The sequence below is a fragment of the Idiotropiscis lumnitzeri genome, chromosome 18 (assembly GCF_059441095.1).
Source record: "Idiotropiscis lumnitzeri isolate Australia: NSW breed Sydney's pygmy pipehorse chromosome 18, RoL_Ilum_1.0, whole genome shotgun sequence".
NCBI lineage: Eukaryota > Metazoa > Chordata > Actinopteri > Syngnathiformes > Syngnathidae > Idiotropiscis > Idiotropiscis lumnitzeri.
Genome location: NC_142408.1, coordinates 11322011 through 11340376, shown reverse-complemented (window position 1 = coordinate 11340376; position 18366 = coordinate 11322011). Strand labels below are relative to the sequence as shown.

The window sequence follows — 18366 nt, the reverse complement described above, 5'->3', positions numbered from 1 at the left end:
CCAAAAAATAATTTTAAATTCCATTCTCAATTCTGACAGCATGTTACATAAAAATAGGTGCCACCTGAGTTTGAATTTAAGATGTGAATAATAATAATAATAATAATCTGAAACTCAGATGTACTTCCATAAAAGGTGGAAGAGCAGCAGCAGTTGCCTCAAACTTGAACACAATTTGATTTTGAGAGCTGCAGGGAATAGGGAGGCGAGAGTCCACTCGCAAATCAGTCTAGCCCCAGTTTAGCCCATCCAATATATAAATATATTTTTCATATTTAACCGCAGCAGAAGAAACAAATAGTCTTACCCACCGTGCTGGTACCGACTCATGATTACGCGTCACCCCAACGTTGCCCAACACAATAATTTTTTGTCAAGCAAAGCAAATCCATTTTTCACATTTGCCATTTTATTTTAAAAAAGCTTTGACATTCCAGTGTTTCTGTTTTCCCGTTTTCTAACAAAAGAGAATGCTGAGATGGACACACTCCAGATTGTCAATGATCAGCACAAATTTTTTTGTACTCTTTGTTCTTGCGGCCAGCCTGAATGGAAACTGAACTTTTATGATACCGATTAGGGTTGTAGCGTACGCGACGGATGGGAGGCAGACACGAGACCGACCGCAACTTGACATGACCTGCCAAAGTTCTCATCAACATTTGAGTACATTGAGCTCATTTGTGCCATCACTTTCAACGTTTTGGTCAGGTCACATCAAATATGACATTTCGTGCCTTTTCTGAGAATTGAGCCCAACTGAGAGCGTTTTCAGGAACTGTTTGTCGAGCGAAACGTCCAAAAGTGGACACTTGTCGCCGGAAGAACACAAACCTCACAGCAACACCACTATCTACTGCGGTATCACTCTCGCCAACATACTCTCAATTACACGCACACACCTCTACTACTTGCTTTCTCTCAAACATACACAAACGCTCTCACTCTCCCTCTCTCATAAACAAAAGCTCTCAACACACCGAATTGAAGTCTTGCTAACATACAAGCTCTCACACAACTTCACTCTCACAACCTCTCTCATACTCAAGCTATCTCTCACTCACAGACGCTCACAAAGAAAAGCTTTCTCTCATCAAACACAAGCTCTCACACAGCTCCAAGCTCCGGCTCACAACAAAATATCTTCCACTCTCATTGTCTTTCTCTCTCACACACACGCACAATCTCTTACATTACAAGCGCTCACACACACAAAAAAAATGCTATCATGCTAAAATCCACACTTTTCTCTCACACACTATGTTCCAAATAACGAAAATTGTTTGTTTGACTTCCATAGTCAATGCAATTTGAATGTTTTTAAAAATCACAAACATATTTTTCTTTTTTCCCCCCAAAAAATAAAACATTTAAGGCATTTAATAAGTTGACAAGACGTGAAAAGTCACTTGTTGAATTTGCGGGATATTGTATTTGATGCCATTTCAAACCAAAACATCTCATTTATAAAAATCTGAGAAACATTTTCGCTATTTAGAATGTGGTGTACAAACTCACTCACAATCTTACACGAGCCCTCGCACACACAAGCTCTAACAGAAATTCGCACACACACTTTTCCGCTAATTCTCTCACATGTACAGCAGCTTCCAACAGCTAGTTACAATTAGGTCCAAAGTGTGTTTTATTTTAAGTGCCCCACACACAGGACAGAACTGCATAAAGCCTCAGTGCCTTAAGGGCACTCACATCAGTCTCCACGTCAAACAAAAGTGAGCGCACGCACGCACGCGCACACACACACACTGTGAGTGTACTTAAAAAACAAACAAAAAAAGTTGCATCCGTCTTGCGTGTTTTGCTGGTTGTTGTGGTTTTACACATGACCTCACGACCGCCATCAGTTCTAGAAGGAAGCGATTTATGATTTGGATATTTTTTGGTAATACTGCGAGTACAGAGGCGCTTGACTTCTTTCAGACACACATGATGAACAAAGCACGAAAAAAAGGAGCCCTACACGAACCTCCGATGGAATCTTACATCTGACAAAGATGCTGTCTTTGCACGCCAACACTAAGGCGAGGAGGTAACGCGAGTGATTGAGCAAAGGAAATAGTGGTTTCTTGCACTCTAACCTATTATGTACAATAATTTACTAATTGGATTAAAAACAAGCGCCTGAACGTGTGCGTGTGTGTGTATGCGTGCGCAGGCGCGTGATGAAAGTTGAATGTGTTCCGGAAATGTGCTGACGGCAAACAGACGGGCGTGACGGCGTTCAGATTTTGAGGTTCTTCAGAGAGTCCGCCCGCTTCTTGAGCAGCTCAGCCGCCTCCTGGAGCGAGCGCAGGTGACTGCTCTGCAGCTTGTCCATGGCAGCCCTCGTAAACGACGACTCCTCCTGAACGGACACAAAACACATGGGAAGTGTGCAGGAAGTCAGCAGAAAATGGTGCAAGTGTGTATGGTATCGAAAGCCTGCGCCGCCATACGTGGCGCTAAGCTTAAGCTTGTTTCCCCCCTGCTCTCAATGCAGGTTAGCTGGTGGCTAACTGCGATAGCATGGAGCTTCAACTGTACATTTGTTACAAGTTAACAAAACTGCTCTGAGTAAATTATTTGATTAGCCGGTGTGTGACGTGCCAGTGAAGCAAGGCACGCTGATTGTTTAAAACACCCAAATTGTTTTCCTTCAAAGAGGTCTTCCCCACCAACATGCACAAGAAGTGGCTGACCTCTGTGGATCCTTCCAGGGACAAATCAGCCAGTTTGAGCGCCGTTATCCCAACTTCCTGTCCCTTGATGTGCTCCAGGGCTTGGGTGAGAACATCCTGCAAGCTCACCGTCAGTTCCTGGAAGCCGCAAACCACCGCCGGCTGCAGGGGGGGAGGAAAAACAACAACGGAACCTTTAGTAGAGGGGAGGGACTTGAGTCAAGGCAGACTTAAGTCACCAATTAAGATTGCAAAAGGGTGGAATATTTTGGGAAAGTTTCTGATTAATTTCTAAGATAGGTTGAAGATATATGTAGCACGGAGCCCGCCAGGGGACATTGGGAAAATATTTAAGATTGCGTTATAATGCAATACTTTGCAATAGTTAATGGAAGATTAAAAAAAAAAAATTGGTGGACATAAATACGCACACGTCTCAAAGTCCCCCTTGGAATCCAACATGTGATTTCCAGAAATAAATTAGCAAAAATAACATACCTGAGCTGTGCTTGCATCCTTTTTCTTCTTCTTCTTCTTCTGTAGGCTGGACTTGAGTGGCCGCAGGACTTTTGTGCAGTAGCCGGCGACCCACAAGACCACGCACACAGTCTGCACGCAAGCACAAACACCCACACGTGATGTACAAGATGGCGGACAACCCGGAGAAGGGCAAGGCACTGCAGGCGCACCTCTACAAAGAAGATGAGGTTTTCTAGTAAAGACGGTCGGATTCTCAACTGGCCCCCTTTCATGTCCAGTAGGTCTCCTTTGCATTTAGTCAGCATTTCTGCAGCAGCCACAAGAAGACGACAAAAGTGAGGACAACGACGGGGTCACAAAGCAATTTTGCGTGATGGCATGGCTACCTTGAAGCTGAACGGCCAGCGACTTGAAGGCATTACACATCTGCGTTTGTAGTTCAGACGACTCGTCTGGCAGGGGGAGACGAGTCCAAGAAAAAAAACATTGAAAGATAAGAAAAATAAGTAAAAAAACAAAAAAATAAAAAATGCCATAGCAGGGCTGGGCGTAAACACTTTTGTTCGGCCTTGTAATGAAACTTTTTTTTTTAAATAAACAAAGCCAACTTCAATCAATTAAAAAAGAAAATGGGAAATATTTAAAAGAGAGTGTTGCGTTTTCGGGAATAATTTTTTTTCAAAGCTCGTTTATTCAATTTGTTTATATGAAATGCAAATGATAATTCTTTTTTTTTTATTGATATTTGCTGCAAAGCAACAGTCTACTTATTTCTCATCTTGACCTTGCATCAAAACTACCACAGTAATAACAGCAATAGATAGCTTTCCTCACCGAAAATTGACATTTTAAAAGAGCAACATTCTCACGCTCTTTTCTCACATAGACGGTCAATGAAGTCTTCCATTTCATTTAGAAAAATCTCATGTAAATCAAAATGTCCCCCCTTCTGATAGAAAACGCAAATATCGACATTATTCAAAATACACGTTTTTCTCTGTTGTTACCATCCAAAGCAAAGAAGCTATGTTTGTATCCCAGCCATTGTTTTTTGTTATTTATTCGTGTAATTTAAATTTGGAACAACTTCCCAGATGTTTAACTCTGCGGTTGTCCTTCATCAGGCTCCTTTCTTGTCATACACAAAAAAAGTCAAAAGGATTCCGCAAGTGTTTTTCAGTGGCATTGAAAGTTGCAACAAGAGTGGAAAACGTGGCCGAATTGACCAAGAAAGTCGCCAAGCTGGCAATCCTGACTGTGCTTCTCCCTGTTCAAAGTCATGTTAGTGTAAGCAGCAGGTGACAGGGAGAAGCTACTTTCAAGTACAGAAATAACAAAAATAATTAAACAAACATGCTGACAAATAAACCTGAATGAAGCTCAAAAATTGCTTAAGCGCCCAGCCCTAAAGTGAACAAGCCTTTGCAGACACCATCTGCGAAGGGAGCTTACCGAGTCCGACGGCGTCCAGTTGGTGCACGTGGAGCGACAGCTGCAGCGCTGCCGCTTGACACTGGCAGCTGCCACTGGACAGAGCGGCAGCCAGACGGGTGGCGGGCGGTCCGAGAAAGGGGTACTGTTCGAGGAAAGTGCCGTTAGCGTGTTTTTCACCACAGACCCATCGTTGTATGCACTCTTTTTATGTGTTGTTGCTCCGTGCAAGTCAAAGGAACAAGTAGTGTGAAGCTATGCTACTTTCCATGAGTCCCTCTATGTTGTTTCGGCTTATACGTTAGCAATGAGCGAGCAGATTTAGAGGTGGTGGAAATGATATGATTGGGTTCCACACCTGCGTGCGTCTCTCAGCCAACTGCGTGGCCGTCTGCAGGTTGTGGCTGAGTTGCGCCAGGAGGCCGCGCAGCACCGACGTCTTGTCGGCCACGCCGTTTTCAGTGGCCGTTGGCGAGTTCTGTGGCGAGGCTTTGTGGCCCAGCGCCGCCACCACAGCAAGGATACGCAGCGTGAGCGAGCGCAAGCGCAGCCACACGCACTCTTCCTCCAGGGAACGCCGCCGATGCTCCTCGTTCAACTTCCTGTCAGGTGGCCACGGCGAGACCGCAAGTTTACAAATTGTTCAGGGTTGCTCAAACTTTTTGGGTCAAAGGCCACGTTTGATTTTTGGGACAACAGAGATGAAGTTAAAAAAATAAATAAAATAGATGAAAGAAAACAAAAATTTGTAAATAAAACAAGTGAAATTGTTTTCATAATTAAATAACCCGTGCTTATTTTCATTGGGATTAATGGGCCAATCATGTCATTACATTTATGATTTTTACAAATATGTAAATTGGGTCGTTTTATGAATATTTTATTATCCACCATACACTGCTTAACAGATTATTCAATGCAATGAATAAAAAAAAAAAAAAACTTTAAAAATTTTTTAGAGGGGGGGAGCTCCAAGAATGACATTTTTGATTAAATTAGATTCCCCCAAAAGATACTAAAATGTTATACTGCGTATATTACCAATGTCATTGGTATTTTATGGTAAAAACCATTCAGACTAATCCAACAGTTATTGTATATATTTGTCAAAGTATTAGCTATTTTTAGAACATAATCTTTCAGACTGCTACTGTTGCACTTAAAAAAAAAAAAAAAAAAACACATCCAAGATTTTAGATGTTATATTGTTTGCCACTGCCAGTGGTTGTTTATATAAAAAAAAAAAAATCCTAAAAAGAAGACAAACTCTTTATTCTGCATTGCCCTAAAAAGAAGACTTAAGATTGTGAATACAACATTAAAATCATTGGACTTGCACAGAATTATCATTCAGACTGCTCAAACTATAACGATTGCAAGAAGAATCTCTTATGTTGCGCTTTTCTAAAAAGAAAAGGATTTCAGATGTACCGTAATGACTTTATAGCACACCAATTTAGACTGCTTGTTGCACCTGTGCCCACCCTTCGCTGCCTGAACTGAAACTATTGCTGTTGCATGTCCCTGAAATTAAAAAGATTGAAGCTGTTATATATTTGATATAATATGCATTAGTTTTGTCTCGTTTTTGCACCTTCACACGTTTGGATAATTATGAACTTTTCATTTATTGTCAGTGTTAATGCAACAAGTTTGTAGCTCTGATTCGAAATCTGTTTCCTGTTTACACTATAGAAAAACATTTGGTTCCCATACTGTTACCTTAAAACCGAGGGAGGTGACAAACTGTCTGAGATTCCTTCACGGACCCCATTTTGGCAAACGTTTGCCATTCCACCATTTCTGGCAGATGTTATATATTAAGATGCTTGCATGCTGGCGTAGGGACATTGAAACCAAAGCGCTTGGGAGTTGAACGAGCATGACAGGTCGCGTGTGTTTTGTACCGCTCGTATGGGTCCCAGCAGGTGAACACCGTGAGGTCTCTGTTGTCCCTCATGTTGTCCCAGGGAATGTCATCTTCCTCTGCGGACAAACACATGGCCTTCACACTCTCCTCCAGACTCAACACACTGGAAAACAACAATTTAGGGGAAGAAAAAAAAATAAAAAAATAAAAATAAAAATAAAAAAACAAAACAAAAAAAAGAACGTCGTCACAAAGGTGGGCGGGCGCGCTGTAATGGTTGGTTGGGGGGTGGGTGTGTGTGCTCACATGTCAGCCTCTAGGAACAAGTCAAGCAGCATCCTCTCTGTGCGGACCTGCGCGAAGTGCAGTGACTGGTTCAGTCTGTTCCTGAGGGCGATGAACTCGGGGATCTTTTCGAAGGCGCCGTACTTGTACGCCTGGATGATGTACTCTGAGGTCTGCAGGCAGAAAAGATGGAACCTTTTTATTTGATTATACTTTAGGCCTGTCAAATATTTGTACAACCGATACTTTATTTCATGAGGGACCTCGCAGCTGTTGTTTTTGTAGAAATCATTTTCATCATCATCATCATCATCATCGGCAAAGACATTGAAAGTGTGTGGCTTTAGAAAGCAGAGCCAGGTCCTGTGAGTGATGTGGGTGTCAGCAAATGAGTGTAGAGTTTGGTTGTTGTGAGTGTCAATGGTACTGAAGTATTTGACGTGGTTATTTATTTCTGACAACTTTTTACTTTCATTGCCTACATTACACTGCTCGCTGCCTTATGTCTGTGGCCCAAATGCAGGTGGAAGTGCCGAGGACTAAGCGCAGCCTCAGTGGGATCTAGCCTTTTCTGTTGCCAGTCCTTCCTGATAGAATGACCGCCCATTAAATGTTAGGCAAGCCCCCTTTCTGTACTCTATTAAAACTCGTTTGAAGACATTTTTATTCCTTAGCTTTCGACTCAACACGGCTATCTTGTAGCATCTGGGTGCCAAGGAATTATATTGAAGTGAGTTGAGGAGCTTCATTTAGACTAAAGTACTGCTTTGCTGCCATCTGGCGACATCCTGGGGACAAGGAACATAAGTTGAAGTGAGTTTAGGAGCTTCTTCTAGACAGGTGTAGCGATTCACCAACTTCTTGGTTGCAAGGACCTCTTCAAGCGAGTTGGGGAGATTTATTTTAGAGTGTGTAGTGCTTTGCCACTACCTTGAGAGAACTCAATACCAAGGAGTGGTACAAGTGAATGGAGGAGCTCCATTTTGACAAAAGTAGTGCTTTTTCAACATTTGGTAGCAGCAATGGGCAAGTGTAAACATTTTGAGGGGTGTTATGCTGTTTGCAGCAACTTTTAAGTATGGGAATTGAATCACAAATTGCACTTGAGTACAGAGTGCGAGCACTTTTGACACCACTAGGGCAACGAAGGACTCACATCTTTCTGGTTGGAGTGGAAAAACCTGAGAGAGAAGTGGCAGGCTTGCGAGGCGGCGGCAAACTGTCCCAAGGATAGAGCGTAGCGCGTCAGAAGGAAGCCGATGGTGTCGTGCTGGACGTGCTTGGCGTCTAGGCTGGCATAAAGGTCCACCACTGGCTCGAAGGCGCCCAGGCGGCAGTAGAGGAGGAGCAGCAGCAGTTTGAACTGAGCGTTGGATGGGCTGTTGGACAAACCTTCCTGGAGGAGGCCCAAACTGAGCCAGGCCATCTTCTCGTCTCCTGGGAAGAACCGGAGCGCATGTCACTTCCAGAGAGACGACGTGAGCGAGAGAGAGTGAGAGAGCCTGAGACCACCCACCGCTTTCCATCCACAAGTCAATGTAGATGTGGGCCGCCATCAGGCAATACATGTCGGAAAACTGCAGCTCAGTCTTCAGAGCGTTCTTGCCTGTCGGAGGGCAAAACGGAAATAAAAGGTAAACGTATTTTTAGTAAAAAAACCTTCTAGAACCTTAAGAACAAATTAGCATTTTTCAGGAAATAAAAAACAATGGCTTTTTGAGGGGAATAAATTAGTTTGTTAAAATACTGTTTGCTCTCTCAGACTGCAAACAGGAAAAAAAGCCTACTAGAACAGCCAGTCATATTTTTTTCTTGAGAAAATAAATTTTTCAAAAATGCAGTTGCTCGTTAAAAAGTGCAAACAGAAAAAAAAAAGCTATTGTATTTTGGGGGGAAAAAAGCCTCCAAGAACACATAGATCAAAGCGTCTATGACCAACAAACATCCTTCAATCTATCATCTGAGATGCTTCTATTCACAAGTCGCGGGCGTGGTGGAATCTGCAGCTGTCCTAAATTTGCCAAATATATACTGCCTGCGTGCTCCTCACCAAACTTGAGGCCGTGCCGATAGTGAGACTTGAGCTCTGCGACGAGTCTCAGCTTGGCGGTGGCGTCGAGGGCGTGATGCAAGCCGAGCGCCCGACTCAGTTGACACACGCACAGGTGCCTCTGCAGCGCTTTGGTGTCGTCCGGGAAGGCCAAGCCGTCGGGTCCTGGCTGGCCCAGAGGGGTGGCCTCGCTCAGCCGCTTAACCAACTGAATTCACCACAATGGAGAGATGCGATTGATGTTGGGCCGTGCAGCCGTGAGATTGCGCCCGCGCCGCCGCTCACCTGTGCATGCTGGTCCGCGACGACTAAGTGGAGGTAAATGCTGAGATCTGTGATGCAGCAAGGCTTGTCGCCAAACTTGACGAAAAACTGCACTATCAGCTCCAACGGCTCTCCTGCAAGCACAAAAAAATAAATAAAATCAGGAAGAGGAGGCGATGGCTTTATAACCTTCAAGCTTTGCTGTATTTTACTGTGCTCTCTGTGTGGGCAGCATTTTTGGTTCTCAGATTTTTTTGTTTATTGTTTTTAAATAGCATCAGTCCTTTGCAGTTAAGAAGAAACATTGGACAGGGATCAGTACTGTGCAAAACTCGGAATGCAATTCAAATTACAGTTTGAATTTGAATTGACTCCACCCTATCTTGAATTGCATTGAATGCAATTCAGTGCAACTCAACTCATCACATAACAGTGACAATGAGACACACATGTGCTCCAAACAAAATGTCCAAAGTATTTGGGCAGCCATTTTAAAGACTTGGATAAGGCAAGGTATTCTGGGAAATGAAGAGCTATTCTGTTGCCGAGTTTACGCTAAGATTTTTTTTTTGTGTCATTCTGATTGAAATCATTCTGAATGAAGATCTCTGGTCACCAGTTAACATGTGACGTGATACTTGCCAAGCCGCTGTTTACATGCTCTACCGTGTAGCCGTGCCATAGCCGTGTGACACACGGAGATCGATGTAAACATCACGTGATTTATCAAGATGGAGTCCATTCATCTATTTAGCACTTTTATTAGTGATTGTTTTAACACTTATTAATGTAGCACCATTACAAAAACGACTAATCAGTACTTTAAAACAAGCTCTCGTGTCGCAGACGGGCTCTGCTAAGTACCGGCCATTTTAAAGTGTGTATACGACGACGTCACTAAGCATTTACGTCAAGACAGAGCATGCGCAGACCGGACAACTATTCTGATTTAACTTTTTATGTGACGCTTGTTCGGATTGGCAATAGGAATATACCACCCCTATGAATCCGAATACAATTCAATTCAGATTTAGATGATTGACGTCTTCATATGGAGCATTTTCATTACGTTTGGTCATTTACATCCTTCATAATCGGAACACATGGCTTCATGTAAACCCGGATAATTTCAAAGTCTTTACAATTTTTAATGAGCTCTTTTATCTGAGCAGACTTTTAATAGTAAAAAAAAACCCAAAACCAATTACTACAAAATAAATCCTTACAGTAATATTTGTATGAAATTCATGTAAATAGTTATTCAATTCAATAGTTGAATTGGAATTTAGGGGTTATTGCCAATTCAATTCTGAATATCGAACAGCCCTGGCAGGGATGACAGTTGCCTGACGTGTGTTGTGCAAGGGTGGCGAGGTTTTAAGGATTTTTATTTTTATTTTTTTTTTACCGAGCTGGCTTTCCTGGGGAAGGCCGCGCTGTCGTAGCCGTTGCATGAGCTCCAGACGCGCCAGGTAAGGACCGCGCAGTGAGCGAGTGTCTTTGTCGTCCTCGCCCGCAATCCTCTCCTCCACGAACCTCACCACCTGCTCCACCGTGTGGTGCACCGCTCCTTCTGAGCAGCTGTACACATTGCCGCCATTACATGCAGTGCTGTCTGGACTTTTTGTTATATTTTTGCAGACACCAATTTTGACACGAACTGCACGCTTTTGTACTCACTGTTCTCCATCCTCCGGTGGACTCCACGACTGATCTATGAGGTGAAAAAGCGAGTCGAAGTAGGCCAGGTAGAACTGCCAATCATCAGGACTGCAATCAGAGGGACATCATGTCACAATGAGTTAAAACGCAGTGCTAGGTTATCATTTGGTCGCATTTCTCTATCTACACTGCCTCCAGTAAATGTGTGGATGTCTAGATTGTTTTTGACCAATCAGATTTCAGCCTCTCTCTGTTACCATGTCAGTCTAATCTGCCCAGGATGTACAATAGCAGTCATACTGGCATAAAAATGTAAACCACAGAGTAAACTATACCCTCACATGTGCGTGGATTTCCACTAAGGAATTAGGGCTGAACGATTTCAGGAAAAAAAATTGTATTGAAATTTTTCTGTGAGATGTTGCGATTTCTATTTAATTTGCCATTTTCTTCACAATGTACTGTAACATTTACAAACATGACAGAAAATGCCATTTTACCAAATAAAAACAATAAAGGCTATGACTGTAATAATGCAAGGACACCAAAGAGGTTTTTGTGAGGGGGGTCAGTTCTTTCTCAAGTTTTTGAAATCAACTTTCTGTCAAGTATAATTTTGGATTTATATGTAATTGTGCATATGAAAATGCATTTTTATTAAACGCCAAAATGTTTTACATTCCGTACTAATGTACATTAGTGCATAAATGTCAGATTATATGTCAATAAAATCATTGTCCCTTAGCAAAGCTAAATTGATTAAAATATACATTGGAGACCAAATATGGACGTAATGTGGTGGCTGTCTTAAAAATGAGCATTGCTGTGCACTACTTTTCACCACACAGTAAGACTGTAATTTTTGTTCTAATTTCCCGTTAATTTATACTACACCATATGGAAAGCACTTTGTTACAGCTACAGCTGCTGTGGAATGCGCTATATAAATAAAGTTGTATTGTATTGTATTGTAATGGCAAAATTAGCATCCACTCCCATTTGCGTATATGAGATTAACTTTAGCGTTGAAACAGTTTCTTTAACCATTAGACAGAGAGAGATCAGCATTTTACCATTATCGTATTGGGTGGTCAAATTTGTTGCAGCCGCAAAGACGCAATCTGCACACATTTAATAATCAGCATGTGTGATCTGTAAGTGAATTCATTTTTTTTATATATATTTTGAACTGCCTCATATCATATACACGGCTTGTTTCCTTTTTGGGCACGTTTTGTGTAATTGGCTCGCTACTAAAAGGCGGATTCAGTCGAGTAAGTCAACAAAAGATGCGCCTCACTTCTTGAGCAGGAGCTTGTGGGCCAGGGCATTGCACTCAGGCCAGCGTTGAAGTCGCCGGTACAACATCATGCACTTGCTCTCTCGACTCTGAAGCTCACTGGTCAGCTTCTCTGCGGTGGTGACATTGCAAGGTGAGGACAAGGAGGAAGACGAAGAAGCCAGGCGTTGATCAATATTTACCTCCTAGCGGGCCCCGGATCATTTCCAGGGCCTCCTCACATTTTCCCAAGCGCTCCAGGATCATGAAGTAGAGCTGCACCTGCAATCGCACATCAGCAACAAATTTGAATGATGCAAATAGAAAACAAAAAAAGTTTCCGGACAGCTACAGGACGCAAAGGGTCTTTATACAAGAGTTACTTGCACTTTTCAAGCAATTCCTGTGCTTCTGTGGTAAATTTGTCAAAACATTAAATTGTCATGGTTAGGTATGTCAGTCACACATTCAGAAATCGGGCCGATCACGTGATTTATAGCTAATCAGGCATCGGTTTTATATGTATGAAACCGAGCATTTAAAGTTCTCAAAGCTAAAAAAATAATCCAAGTGTGCAAAAATCGTGCCAAATAGAACAGTCATAGCTTATTTTCATATTACACCATGTTTATTTATTTATTTTTTTTTTTTAGCCATTTAATTAGTGTGACACGCACACAGCTACAGACACGTCTCTTCCCCTGACGCATAGCTCTTCAGCAGGCAGAGACAGAGAGGTGGGTTTGTCTTCATAGCTTGTTTGCAGGGGCAGCCAAGGGGAAATATGCCAAAATATGTCTGCCATGCCTGATACAAAGAAGCTTTCTCCCCCAAGGGCAAGATCCAAGAGTTGAGAAAGCACGGACAGGTTAGCAAAAAAAAAAAAACTTCGGCAAAGGCTGAAGTTTGACCAGTACAAGCAAATGTGTTGTTTCTAGATGAGAGAAGCGACGTAGCCCAACAACTACGGAGTGGCGTGGGATCTTCATTTTAGCCTGCCCAAGCCAATCAAGAACCAATTAAATGGATACAGCCTCAAAATGTTTACCTCTGCTTCTGCTTCAATTTTGTCCTCTTTGACCATCTTCTTCACCATGCGCTCCGCCAGGGGCAGGAACATGGTTTGGGATAGTTTTTCATCCTGTGCCGAGATGGCCTGAGCAACAACACCACCACCACGTTAAAGAAATGATCATAATCTTTTTAGGTTTTGTTTTATTTAAATATATATGTTGTTTAAGGTGCATGCATTATGAGGATGATGACTCCATGTACCTGCATTACCAGACTCATGACGGACCAGAAGTAATATGGATTCTTGGGGACAATTTTATACAAGGCCATTCCTGCCTGAAGGGATGAAAGCATAAGCGGGTCATAAATCAGGAAATTGCTGCAAAAAAAATAAATGAATCTTGCAAAATTGTTTGAGAGTTTGTAATGACTGTGAATTCTGTGCTTGTTTCTGTTAGCTCGGCTACGGCACTTTGCATTCTCTGCAGGCGTTAAGCTAGCGGACTCTTACGAGACGAAACACGTGCTCTTGTGTGTGGTCACTACCTGCTGCATCTTCTTGTACTCGCCAACGCGCGCGTACGCCATGAAGAGGTGCGAGTGGTACTCCTCGCTGAGCGGAACCTTCTTCACCGCCGCCTCATACAGTTTGGTCACCAACTCGGCTGGAACCGAAACACATGCGCACGCTAATTAACATGCGCAATATGGCCATCGTGCACGTGTGTCCAAGTGAGCACTCACGCCGATGCATCTCCCTGTAGAGAATGGTGAGCGCTTGTAAAGAGTTGTCGTCTGTGGGTTCCAAGTAGGTCACCTCCTGGGCCAAGGAGAAGGCTTCATCTTGCTTGCCGGTCCGCTGCAGGCCGATGGCCTTCAGCACCTGGAGGAGGCAAAGATAAAAAAAAGGAGAAGGTGGGAAGAGGAGGAGGATGAAGAGGAAGAGAAAAAGGGGGGGCGGACAATGAGTGCAATTAGTAGAATGAGGAAGAGGAGAGAATGGGGCGAGGAGGAGAAAGTCAGAGAAGGAAGAGGTGGAAAACAAGGATAAAAATGAGGTGGAGAAAGCGAAGGCGGAAAAGGGGAGGAAGAGGAACATGAGGACCAGGAGAAAGAACGAGAAGGAAGAGGATGAAAGGTAAAGGGGGGAGGATGACGTCAGTATGAGAAGAAGGAAGAGGAGAGCAAAGAAGGGGAGGAAGAGGAGGAAAAGGATGAACGATAACAGTAGGCAGAGGTGGAGGGAAAAAGAACGATGGGGAGGAAAAGGAAGATGAGGAAGCAAAGAAAGTGAGGGAGTGTGGGTTAACCCAAAGTTCCAAGTGATGTCACATAAGGAGGCCCTCTGAATAGGAGTGTAAATGAAAAGGTTTGTCTATGAAGGCCGCTTGGCTCCGATTGGCTGTTGCAGCGTCCAGCTGAAAACAATACCTTGGCACAGTGCAAGTCTTTGTGCTTCTTCAGGAGCTTGTCTGCCTGCTGGATGGCCATCTTGTTGTTGCCATTGTCAAGGTAGTCTGAGGGCAAACAAACAAACAACAATTCAAGTCCCCATGATGTGGAAAAATAACAGCTTCCACATTTTATTTGACACAGCACAGAGAAAATTTGGGAACAAAAATTAAGCCATCGCCTCCGCTCTTAAAACACTGCGGACGTGTCTGCTTAATGCGTTGAAAAATAGCGACAGACAGATGTCAATCAAATGCCACCGCAACCACAGATATGATGTCCCGATCCACGTTTATTTACGTAGTAAATTTCCCATTCCGCATGTGAGGAGAAGCGGAACAGATAATGGATGTATGGATTATTTATAGTCTTCTGTTGCACTGAAAACTGTTTACATGTTAACTATTAAAAAGTTAGAATTTTCCCTAACATGGTGAACAACTAAAAAAATTATCATGAATACATTAAATCTAAACAATCATAATTAGCATTTTTTTCCATTATTGTGTAGCCTTACATGCGCACACTCAGGGGCAACGATGAGGCGCTATGAAAAAAACTAAGACCGAGAATACTGGTATGGTAAAAAAATAAATAAAATTTAGACTATATCTCCACAATTGAATATGATATACGAGAATACAAGAGTTCAGTTGGGGCACACATTTTCAGCTATTAACTTTACACATGTGCAATGTGGGGGAGCACAGTGGCCGACTGGTTAGCACGATGGCCTCACAGTGCAGAGGTCGTGGGATCGTGTGTGTGGAGGTCACATGTTCTCCCCGTGCCTACGTGGTTTTCTCCAGGTAGTCCAGTTTCCTCCCACATTCCAAAAAACATGCATAATAGGTTGATTGAACACTCTAAATGGTTCTTATGTGTCGAGTGCGGACGGTTGGTCGTCTTTGTGTGCCCTGCGATTGGCTGTCAACCAGTCCAGAGTACCCCGCCTACTGCTCGATGACAGGTGGGATAGGCTCCAGCACACCCGCGACACTTTTGAGGAGAAGCAAAAAAAGATAATAGATGGATATGCAAAATGCGTTCAGAAAAATTTCTGATTTCACTTCACAGGGTCTTCTTAATATATATAATAATAATATAATACATAATCTTGATGATGCCACGTTACATGTCAAGAGCAACAGGAAAGCCCCACTAAATCGTAATTGATCATTTGCACCACCGTTCTATGCAGATATTCAAGCAATAGTTTTTCATAAATTAGACCGCATTGTGCGTGCATGCATGAGCACAAACGCAGGTTAGCCTCTCAGGGACAGCTGCCGGGCCAAAATTAACCGCGGCTGACAGCGATTGTGTCAGTTGTCAGCCTCAAGCCCGTTCGCTGGAAATCAAACTGCAAGCCCCAAAAGAATGAAGCCTTCAAAAAAAAAAAAAAAAAAAAAAAAAAAAAAATTTTACATCCTGGCCGTTATCAAATAGGATTCTGAATGAACACAAGAACTTAGTGTGTGCGTGGTGTGTGTTATATATATATATATATATATATATGACATTACAAGACAACGGCAGAGATGGTAACTTTGCAAATCTGTCACTAGAATTAGCCTATTTTTCAACCCATATTTGAGTGTCAAGAAGTGACTCCAATTCCCACTGAGAAAAAGACATTGTTGGTGGAATCATTTTAAAGGGAATGCAAAGTTTGCAAAGAAACAAAGGGGTTTTTTTTCATGGAAATGAAAAATTGTTTTTTTTCTACGTCACCCTTTTGGCTGTGTAATTTTCACATTGTTTTGCATATTACGACAACAAAGGAGCTCATTTTACATAAGTTTAAATGTGATTTGTTAATTCTCAAGTGACACATTTTTCCTTAAGAAACTGTGCAAACTTATGCAGGGTCATGAGTTGGTTACCTATTTATACACTCCCTTTTAAATATAAATTAAGATGTATTGTATTAAACAGTGTGTATATTTTTAGTGGAGTTGTACAGCTTATTGGTTACATTTACAATGGAAATTATTTATTGAGGAATCATTTTTTTATATCACCCAAATGTAACATTTGAACTGGGGTAAATGGGCTGTCACTTGTATAGCGCTTTTCTACATGGTACTCAAAGCGCTTCACACTATTACCTCACCTACCTACTAATGACATGCCATCAGGAGCAACTGGGGGTTCAATATCTTTCTCAAGGATACTTCGACAGGGTCAGTGTAGACTATATCTAATGGATGTCTAATACTGCTGTGGAAGCGGATGCAAGTTAACGCTGAGGAAAATAAGTTGAAAAACGTATGGTATCATAACAAATAAAGTTAGAATTAAAAGGGAAAAGGCAAAACTTGTTTTTAATGTATTTTTTCTTTTTGATCCAAGGGTGACAAATGTGGAAATCGGGGGTGACGGACGTGCGACTTTTGTGGGATATCTCCCAACACTGGTACACATTATTATCTAAGTATTTACGCACGTGTAAATATTGTCGACGAGTCCGCGACTCAAGTTAAAGACCTGTGACAGCTTCGCGCTAGCTAGCCGGCTTAGCATGAAGCATTGTCTACCGCAATGCTAACTAGAAGCTAACAGCTTAGCCGTTCAGCTGCAGACACAATAGCGGCAAAAGCCAAAATGCGAGCGCACACTTGGAGGCTAAAATTGACCGACTGACAGCTAGCGGTGGACAACTATAAGAGAATAAACAAAGACAGAGTCAATGAAAGCCGCGGTAGCCGACGCGTTAGCTTCCGCAGTTAGCTGTCAAATACCGCCCGTTTCCATCAGAGAAGGAGATACCGCAGTAACACTTCTGGACCGATTTTCTTCTATTTTACATATGTTAGCACCGGGATACTGCCGGCAGAGAACCGCAGCACACCCCTGGCTGGGGAGCACCGGGGAAGGTGCACTGTCATAGGACGCAGCAGAGCCCGTGGTCGGCGATGGTGGGGCCGCGAGAAACCTCTTTTGCGGCTGGGACACAATGGAGTTTCAAGACCGTGTGAAGCGACGTTCAAGCGAAGTCGACGTACGCGTACGGACGTGCCGGCCCGTCGGTCGGTCGGTCGGAGCTCACCGTATATTGGTCTGAGTCTTCGGTCGTTGGGGTCTTGCACATGGCCTCTCGCCGCCATGGTGGTTTAGTGGAGTTTACCTGCTGCTGGGGAAGTGTGCACGCATGCGCACTAAAGCGACATCACAAAAGTTCGCCCTTAACTCTTTTGTAACATTCTACAATATACTGAAATGATTTCACAACATAAATTGGAATATTTGTTCTGTAGAACTGTATTAATTTAATTCCCGGAAATCTATCGGGTTAATTTGGATTCTCTATGAGGACGTCAGATTTTTTTGTCCAATCATATTTCAGCCTCTATTGTTGCCATGTTATCTAATCCGTTTAGCGCCTTGCGGACGGGTAAACTTTAGTGACAAGAGCGCAGTTCAAGGCGTGGCTAAAATTAAACGTTTGACTCTGCAAATTCTCGACTTTTTTTTTAAATATATTTCCTCGGCGGCTTTAATGATGTGCCGTCTTATAAGGCTACGTTAAAAAACACGTAATTTAAAACTATTAATTAGCTAAAACCCAAATACTAACCTCAACCAAACTGGAGTGCGCTCTCTGCTGGGGCGTGTGGTACTACATATCCCACTCATTTCCAAGTGGAGGACGTCTTATGACCACAACTTTATGAACACAATGGCCTTGTAATCTCTTGGCCCAGGAGACTCAGAAGCAAAATAAATTCCCCGTTTCCAGGGCCCCTGGGCGCGTTTGATACATTTTCGATGCTCTGCACCCTTCTACATTTTGACTGATTCCTTTATAACAAACAATTTCGTTTGAGCTTGGTTTGTTACCTGCACCCTTCTGTTGACCAAGAATGGACATCAAATGGCCGTTTCGACCACTTCAGTC

The 18366-nt window shown here is 42.8% G+C and overlaps 1 protein-coding gene across 1 annotated transcript; it reads right to left on the bottom strand.

The window, feature by feature from the left end:
- Positions 1-389: 389 nt before the first annotated feature.
- Positions 390-17771, bottom strand: naa25 (N-alpha-acetyltransferase 25, NatB auxiliary subunit). The gene is made up of 23 exons (XM_088281773.1): positions 17518-17771; positions 14445-14530; positions 13758-13896; positions 13560-13678; positions 13275-13349; positions 13048-13155; positions 12203-12281; positions 12021-12132; positions 10739-10828; positions 10467-10639; positions 9080-9192; positions 8795-9002; positions 8261-8350; positions 7901-8181; positions 6766-6917; positions 6497-6622; positions 4948-5191; positions 4611-4734; positions 3545-3610; positions 3368-3465; positions 3177-3287; positions 2700-2840; positions 390-2365 (listed from the first exon to the last, which is right to left on the bottom strand). The coding sequence occupies exons 1-23, from the start codon at positions 17573-17575 to the stop codon at positions 2243-2245; spliced, it is 2916 nt and encodes a 971-aa protein (XP_088137899.1). The 5' UTR covers positions 17576-17771; the 3' UTR covers positions 390-2242.
- Positions 17772-18366: the final 595 nt, after the last annotated feature.